Consider the following 8,899-nt stretch of genomic DNA (forward strand, 5'->3'; position numbering starts at 1 on the left):
TTCTCGGTCACTTCCGCTGATGTAGAAGAGTCTTCGGTGCCGTGCGGATGTCCCCGCGGTCTGTTTGCTCTCCGTCCAAAAGTCATGGATGATCCAAACAGTGAACAAACACGCAGTATTTATTCGTTCAGTGTGTTCGAGCTGCGCAGCTTCGTCGACCAACTCACCTCAGCTGTGGAATAATCTAACCAACCGGTGATCCAGGCTGAGGTAAGTGCTTAGAAATACTGCAGACGAGCACACGACGAGCTGTCCTTCACGGAGCAGGCTGCAAATGGCATGGAAATAACCCATTAGCCTCCGTGCGTGTGCAACTTTCTTCACCGCGCATCATATAAGTAGTTTAAAATGTTGTTTTACCAAATACGACTTGGTTTGCAAGTGTACGCACACGCCCGTGCTGTGATTTCGGTTCCTGATTGCGCAAGTCACCGGTGACGTCAACAACAGCTGACGCAGCGTCTGGTCCAAACATGACTCCCAATGCCTTACAAGAAATTGTCCCGGTTCCGGAGCTGCCATCCGTCCTCAGCTGCAGGTGTGTGCAGAGAGAGCTCAGCCAGGCTGCAGATGAGACCGGAGCAGGTTCACCTCAAAACCCAGGCGACTCTCGATGCTGGGCCTTGTGTGTTTACGCTAACCCCATCAAAGGTCCATTGCGGACTCGATTCTGTGTATATGTGTGTGTGTGTGCGTGCGTGCGTGTGTGTGTGTGTGTGTGTGTGCGCGCGTGTGTGTGTGTGTGTGTGTGTGTGTGTGTTGTTGTTGTTTAACCGAGGTTGGTTTCTGGCTGCACTTGGCTCTCTTTGACCTCACAGTTGACAGAGGCGAGGCTGTGTGAGGGTGGCTGAGACTGTTTTCCAGGCTGTTCTGTAACCAGACACCCTGTCTCTATATATGAGGCAGGTCACAAGCTGAGCGTTCTGCACCGTAAACAGTGAACAGGACTGCCTGAGCCTTTATTCTCCCACTCACAGTTTGGAAAATGGCTTGATGACTTTGTTATTCCGCCTCTTCTCTCCACGTTCTTGCCGCTTTGCTTCTTACCATTCAGCTCCCCACTAACATGTCATTTGCGTTCTAGATCCGAGCTGACCGCACCTCCAATCTGTCTCCTGCAGCCAGCGCCCAAATCAGCGATCAAAATGGCCTCAGACCAGGGAGAGATTCCAGGTAATTGTCTCATCTTTACCTTCTGTGGGATCCAGAAGCAGCGTCTTTACAGCGAAGCAGCTCTGAGAGCTTATTTATTTGCCTCCCTTATCTCTGTCAGCGCTGGAGTCTGGAACATCTTCAGGATTCTTCGCAGCTTTATCGCCTCCAATAGGAATGACTCGACGGAATACCAGCTACGACGACTTAATGGAGGCCCCGATGCACTCGCCTCCTTCGGACATGTCCGTCAACATCTTGTGGACAGACCCCGTCATCCCGAAGCACACGTTCAGGGATGCTGCAGAGGTGACTCCCTGTCCAGACACTCTTGATTTTCCTGCTTACTCATGAAACTGATTTGGGTTGTGATCCCAGGGGAGCGGGCTGAAGCTGCTCAACATTGAGGAAGCGGCTCCTGCCAGGCCCACGGTTCCTGTGGTTAAAGCCAAAGCAACATCTTTAATGAGCTCAATCATGATCAGTAAGTCAACAGAACATTTAATCCTGATTGTTTATACGTCTGCGTGCGACACAGACGTCAGTGAGCTGTTGCATGAATGTTACCTTGGTTTCTGAATAAGCTAGCATGGAACAGAATGCTGTAGTAAACCCTGCTCTGTTTGTGGACTTAGAGCAAACTCAAGAGAACTTGCAGAAGTTTGAGCACCAGGCCGGGCTGACCGACGTGCGGTACTCTCCTCACCGAGGCCTCTCGGCTGAGGAGACTTGTTTCACACTGCCGGTGAGTATGAACCTCAATGCATACACATGAGCTTGGTTAAAAAGCCCTGCTGTGTGAACACTAACACTGAATTAAATATCTAAGCTGGTAAATATCTAAGCTTCAGTAGAAAATGAAACCTTATGCTAAATAATAACAGGATAGAAGTAACTGGTGAGCTCGTTTGCCCCCTCGTGGTAGCGATTGTAATTACACATTGACAAGCAGTCGGTAGTGTTTTATTATATTTGCAGAATGCTCAAAGAGAACTAATGCAGTTCAAACAAGTCTTTAAGTATTATAGATCGGTAAAGCACATTAAAGCTAACTGGGTGTGAGTTGTCACCCCTCTGTGGTTTCATGGAGTAGGCCTATACTCTTGAAAACAGTCAATAAAATGATGGCATGATTTCGATTTTGACACCCACTCAGAGTGTGTGGGTGTGAGTGAGTGTGTGTGTGTGGGGGGGTGTCCGTGCAGGACATGCCAATAGTCCAAATGAGCAACATGTCTATTTTTTCTTGGGAACAGCACATATGTCACGGGAAAAAAAATAGGCAAGAGGCCAACACTCTTAGATAAAACTCTGCATGTGACGCACATACTGTGCACCATACTGTTTATAGTACAGGAGTGGTTTGTCTCTGACCCCGCAATATTAGCTCAAATCAGGTTCTGCTAGTTTCCGCTGGCATCAGGTCTCATCTTGTCAATCTTCAATCAGTGTGTTGAGGTTTGTGCAGGTACATCTGTTGTTATCTGGTTGTAAAAGCACCGTCCATTTATATGACTCTCACTGCAGGTTGAAGTATTTCACCTGGTTTTCATCACGGATGAGTCTATCCAAATAAAACCTTTGGCCAAATCGATTCACGATTGTGGCGTTTTAGTGTGTTTTATATTTGTTTGTCCCACTTCTTCTCCGTTTCCCCCACTTGTCCTCTGTTTGCTCCACTTGTCAGCGACACTGATTAAAGCACAAGGTCATTAAGCTGTTGTTCTGGACGTGTGTGTAAACACAGGTGTGATGTGGCGCATCCACTTGTATAAATAAGTGGCAAATCCAGTCAGATAAACAATGAAGAGTGACAATGAAACCGTGTTAAATCTAAAAATGTAGTAAAACTTGGTGTAAGAAAAGTTCAATATCTGTGTAATTATTTGGTTTTTATGAAAAACTACAACAGCTTGATAAACACATTATGTAATCGGCCCTGCTGTGGCTACTATCAGCAGGGTTGCCAGGCAACGCCAATGACTGAGGTTAAGCCCCGCCCTCCGTCTGAAACCGACCAATCACCGGCGACCTGCCGAAAAGACATTTTAGAGGCCCATTGCCGTGTGTACGATAGCGTAGTTTGTTTTCCAGAAATTGCTGTCCTTTTAGCATAAAAGCAGGTAATTATGGACAAAATTAAAGAATCCGTGGGACTGGAACGTCAAAGAAATCTTATCATAAAAAGGTATGTCACGGAATTAGTTTTTAGATATCTGACTTTTCCGGATGTAATTGTGTAGCAAAACAGCGTTGTTTGCTAGCTAAGAAAGCTGACATTCTACCATAAACCACAAGAAACGCGTTTAATTAAAGCAATGGCCGATCGTTCCTCCGTCTGTGTGCAAATTTGATGAAATACTACTACGGACCCTTTAACATAAGGAGAGGAAAAAATCGTCGACATGTCATTGTCGGTAGGGACGGTTAGCCTAGCCTAAAGGCAGCTAGCCTGCTAGCTCCGTTATCTAAGCGGGTTACAAACTTGCCTGCTATCATGATTTTATTGTATTATTGTTACGATCTATTATGTCCCTATTAACACAGCCTTGGTAGGAACAAACTTTAGTTTAACTCGGATATTCTTAAAATTGGGGGGCATCTATGTATCATGGTTGGTAACGTTTGGGCAGTTTATGTGCAGAAGTTGCGGGATTAACGAGATCTGGACGTTTTATTCGTACTGCCGTGTTATTAAGGTTCGTGTTGCCTCAGCACTTTCAGATCGACACCAATCTGTGTTCCTGTGCATGTGTTGAGTCTACATCAGCTAAAATCTGCGTGACGGGGGGAGACCTCATTTGTGGTTATTTAACTTGGGCTGATGGGATGTCAGGGATGATGACAGCACAGGACTGGGAATAATAGAGAGGGGATTGAAACCCATGGCAGCGGTGTTTTCATCTGCTGGGGCCTGAATAGCAGTCACAAAAGAGGACCTGCACAGTATCCAACAGCATTTCAGTCTCTTCATGAATGAATAAACATAATGAATAGAGTTAAAGCCTGGCCATCTTAAGATGGATGCAGAAATGTCAAAAATAGGACGTGGTCTTTTATTTCTGTCTGTTTATGTGGCTCAACGCTCAACAGCTCCCAGTGATCAACATGTTTTTGTGCTACATTGATCTCCTGTTTCCTCTTCCCCCCCAGAGATGATGGTCACCACTGATAAGCTCCTAAAATCTCTGACGCATTTTATAGTATTTTTGTATACGAGGCAGCACTGACCTTTTGATTTGTGTGTTCAGAGGGTATTTGTTCTTGCAATAGCATGAGGGTTGTGGGCCAATCTAGGCGAGCAAAAAGCATTTGTGTCGCGTTTTTGTCTGCTGCTTTCCCACTTATTTTTTCTGTAGTCATCCTTCATTTTATTCCTTTATTCCACCTGCAGAAGTTGAGAATGCCAAGCGGGGACTTCAAGGAGGACAGGCTTACAACATCAGCACAGTCCACCCCGAGTGGAACCCCCTCTGTCACCCCCTCGGTCACTCCCAGCGTCACCCCCTGCGTTAGCCCCTACGCATCACCATCTGTCAGTCGCAGGTAAGCAACCCGCGGGTGCATTTGTATTGTTTTTAATACCAAATGTTGCATGTAAGTTTATTGACAGAGCTGGGACAGGACAGGCTGGGTCCATTTTGGAAGCCGCATATTGATTCGTTAGTTCTAATGTCGCTCTTGCTGGCTTTGAATGCAGGGCCTGGTTCCAGCTGAGTCCTGCACCTTTTCTGACTGCTCCAGAGCCCAACAGTCCCATCCCCAGCACAGACATGGGAGGAAATGAGGGGGGTGGAGGAGGAGGAGAGAGATGGAACTTCTTTGGGTCTCGGTCTGTAGTGCAGAAGTCCCCTACTGACCCAGGCTCAGATACCAGCCCAGGTAAGACATTCACATCAATGGCTCTTGATTTTTCTATTGCTCATGCTAGATATTATGGGTTTATTTTGCACTTGGACGACGTAAACTCTGTTGAGATGATTAGTCCAACACTGATTTATAGTCCAACATTCCAAGGTGGAATGGGTGGTGGACGCTGTGCTTGTTGTGACCTGTGTAATTACACTGTGGCCTTCTCAACATGCAAACTCTCGCATGTTTGGAGTCAAATCTGACTGCAAGGTGGAGATAAAGTAGCGTTATCAATTATTATTAAACTATAATGTGACCTATAAAGTGTGTGCTTTTAGAATCCATACATTATCTCAATAAACTCAATAACTACCCACAATCCAACAGTGTTCAGGTGCCACCTCTCTGATCCAATCCTCCGACAATCGTAACGATAATCGGAGATTTCGCGCTCGTCCTTATAGTGTTCTTAATTCCTGCAGGCTTCTCTCTGCAGTCCTACTTTGGCATGCAGAAGTCCTCCACAATGGACGGAAGCAATACCGCAGGAAGCTTCAAAGTGGACGACCCCGCCAGCTTCATGCCTCCCAAAATTGAAATCACGGGTCTGGAGGCCAAGCGGGCAGCACCACCACCGCGGCCGCACAAACTCAAACCTCGAGACATGAACGTTTTAACACCTTCTGGCTTCTGACGTCTGTCCAGAAGTTCCACTTCTCTCCCCCATCATCTCAATCTTTTTTTTTTTTTCCCTTTTCCCCGGGTTAATTTATTGTTCGGCCTTCCTCTGTCCCCGCCACCTTCCCCGTTTCTGCCCGGCCCCCTCTGACCCTAAAACAAGCGCGTAGAGTTACAGATGTAAAGACCACCTCTCTCTGAAGAGGACGCAGCTCTGCTCACATAATTCTGTAAAATTGCATCGGCATGCGTCGTGCTGCTGTCTGTGCTCCGTAGAGACTGAACATGTGGAAGTGTCTTATGAGTTAACTGCTTAAGCTAATCTGGTTAGCATGGGCGTTCATGTGAGGAGTGGGCAGCCAGTTGGACTCCCACTCTTATTTTGTGTTTGAGACCAGCTCAGACTGTTTGTTTTCTCTGTCAGGCATGCAGAGTGTGTGTGTGTGAGTGTGTGACTGAAGTCGTGCCTAAACTTGCAGACTGATTGCTTTCAATGTTTTATTTCAGAGGTTTCTGATTTTTGACCTGAAGTGAACCTTTTTTTAATCTCATTAAAGCTTACATAGGATGAGATGTTCTATCATTATACAACACAATACTTCAGTCCTAACATTTTCAGTGGTCAAATTCTCATAGTATTAAAAATGATTAACATGTCAGCACAATATTAGAAAGCATTAAGGCATCAGTGCGTGTGTGCGTGTGCGTGTGTGTGTGGAGGGGGGGTAAGAGAAATCCTTTTAAAAATAGATGAATGCCAATTGCACAAGGGGCTTCTGCTCCCACTTCCATCTGTAAATAAATCTGATATGAAATGAGCAACTTTTGTCTGTTTATTAAAATATCCTGTCTCACATAAACGCAGATATTTAATAAATCGTCCACTTCAACTTCTGTTGACAAAAAGTCACACAAGCAAGCAGCTTATGTGCTTATTACAGAATCACGATGGGCGAAAGATGACGAAGATGCTGATTAAGTTCTGATTTGACGCCCTAGTGATGATGATGATGATGACTGGCGTCTTTCACCAGGAGGGGGCGCTATCGGTCTGCAATCTGTTACTGCTGTTATAACGCTTTATTGTCAGTCACGTGCACAATGGACTTACAACAATGTCACTAATGACAATAATTCATGGTCACTGTGGTAATTACAGTGGTGTCTGGACACCAGAGGACAGGCTGTCCTCCGTGTGCTCTCTGTTGTCCACAAATGTGTCCAGTTTACAGCCACGTTGAAGCTCAGTTTAATTACTGTGTGTATAGCACATTTATTACAGGATGTGCACACTGGTTTTATTCCTTATGGATCAAAGGGCTGTAAAATGTGTGAGCCTATTTTATTCTGATCACCTTCCAGTGCCCGAACCTGGTTCCCAAAGAGTCTCTGAGTATAATTACAGGTTATTATTTGTTCCCAGTCTGGTTTTTCAGGTTAGTGGGTACAAAAGTAAATGCCACCATCAGTCAGAAGGCGGAGGCGGACACGAAAAATAATAATAACAATTAGAATTATAATAAAACAGATAAGGGCCGATAAAGGCAGCAACAGGGAGGGGGGGGGGGGGGGGGGACTTGAAATGAGTGGGAAAATGTAGAGAACTGACACATGCAGAGCTGAGGTAATGCAACATGGCACGGCCTGAAGTAACCAGAAACACTGGGGGGGGGGGCGGAAGAGTTCCTGGGAGAGAGAGAGAGAAAGAGTGAGATTGTCTAAAGGGTGGGGTGCCTCAGCAGCCATGACATAACCCAGATGGCTCCCTCTCTGGCCCTGACATGACGCAGTTGTGCAGCCTCCAACCCCTGCCCCACCCCCCCGTCCTACACAAATCACTTAGCTCACTTACAGATGTGCAACAGCAAGCACCACCCTGCCAGAGAGCCCCGGCACCAAAACAAACTCCGGACCGCAACCTGACACCGCCGCAGCAGCTTAGTCATCTGGACTAAGCCGGGTGAGCTGGATTCCTCCTGGAAACCCCAGAGAATGGCGAATCTCAGGCCGCACGTTCATTCCTCACTCTCCTGATACAACTTCCTGGTCTGAAGACGGAGTGAACCGGACGTTTGTTTAGACACCAGGACGTCTGCTCCACCCAGGGTTAAGGATGATTGTGCAAAGCTGGTAGAGGGAAGAGCTGACAGACGCTTGGTCCAGGAAGGTCCTGGAATAAGGTCACCGGAGACCAGGCCCTTTTCAAGGGGTCCAGGGGCAGAAAACATGTTTTTATCAGGAGAAACATGGCCAAAAAAAACCCCTCAAATTAAATTTAGTTAGTTTAGTGTGATATTTCAGTACTTAGAGGTGCATAGATGTCAATCAGCGCCAGATTTGAACACATTTCCACAACTTCTGACATCTTTAAATACATTTTGGGGTTTGAAAACTTTAACTCCCCAAGATTAAAGTCAAATCCTCCCACAGAAGCGCACCATAAACAGGAGCGGCATTGACGGTAGAGCCTGATCAGTGTGGTGTGTCTATGATCCCACTAGACTTGAACAACAGGAATCATTTCCATGCCGCCACAGACGTGACAAACGGGCTGTTTGTTCCAAGTTAATCGACTTCATCGCACGGTGACACAAGCAGCTGGTGATAAAGACTGACGCGGGATTTAAAGGGTCCCTCGCGTCGAGCACATTTGGGTGGGACACTGCATCACTGGATCCCACATCTGGGACCGATTCACAGTGAGCTGGCCCCGAGCTGAACCCACCATTGTGAGTGGGAAGCTGAAGGAGGCTGATGGAGCTCATTTTCTGGGGAAGCAGGCATCCACCACACTTTCTGGATCTCCCGCCTGGATCCATCGACGTAGATGTGGGTCACACACTGATCTGAGAGCTGGGGTTACACAATAAGACGCGGCTGGTCTTCATAAATCATCGTGTCTTCTATTACAACACTTCTATGTTCCCTGAGTACGGGGAAAATAACTTTTTCTCTTCCCTTTTTTCTAGATAAATTCAAGATGTTATTGTGAAATTGCCCGGTTCATGGGCCCAAGTCGTCTTAGATATTCACCAAAGTGCCTTGAAAACTAACAAAACACCAATTTCCTCAACGCTAATTTAATCTAACATCTCCAAAGTCCATTGAAAAGACCAATATTTCCCTCCGAATGCAGGAAACTGTGCTTGACATCCTGCTGAGATGGTTCACCAGCGATCTCGCCTTGAAAGCAGCTGCTCCAGGCGTTATCACGTCC

At 46.3% G+C, this 8,899-nt stretch overlaps 1 protein-coding gene across 3 annotated transcripts; it reads left to right on the top strand.

Annotated features, from left to right (window-relative positions):
- Window positions 1–19: 19 nt before the first annotated feature.
- On the top strand, window positions 20–6,502 carry LOC101064338 (putative monooxygenase p33MONOX). 3 transcript variants are annotated; one of them, XM_011610692.2, is made up of 8 exons: window positions 20–210; window positions 1,085–1,173; window positions 1,274–1,461; window positions 1,531–1,636; window positions 1,788–1,897; window positions 4,547–4,698; window positions 4,853–5,034; window positions 5,487–6,502. In XM_011610692.2, exons 2-8 carry the CDS (start codon window positions 1,146–1,148, stop codon window positions 5,696–5,698), a joined length of 978 nt encoding a protein of 325 aa, XP_011608994.1. In that variant the 5' UTR covers window positions 20–210; window positions 1,085–1,145; the 3' UTR covers window positions 5,699–6,502. The 3 variants fall into 3 exon arrangements, with proteins under 3 accessions (XP_011608994.1, XP_011608993.1, XP_011608995.1); XM_011610691.2 differs by lacking the exon at window positions 20–210 and adding an exon at window positions 405–538 and having other exon boundaries at window positions 5,487–6,501; XM_011610693.2 differs by lacking the exon at window positions 20–210 and adding an exon at window positions 633–651.
- The last annotated feature ends 2,397 nt before the right edge of the window (window positions 6,503–8,899 follow it).

Source organism: Takifugu rubripes, chromosome 14, assembly GCF_901000725.2.
Source record: "Takifugu rubripes chromosome 14, fTakRub1.2, whole genome shotgun sequence".
Classification (NCBI taxonomy): domain Eukaryota; kingdom Metazoa; phylum Chordata; class Actinopteri; order Tetraodontiformes; family Tetraodontidae; genus Takifugu; species Takifugu rubripes.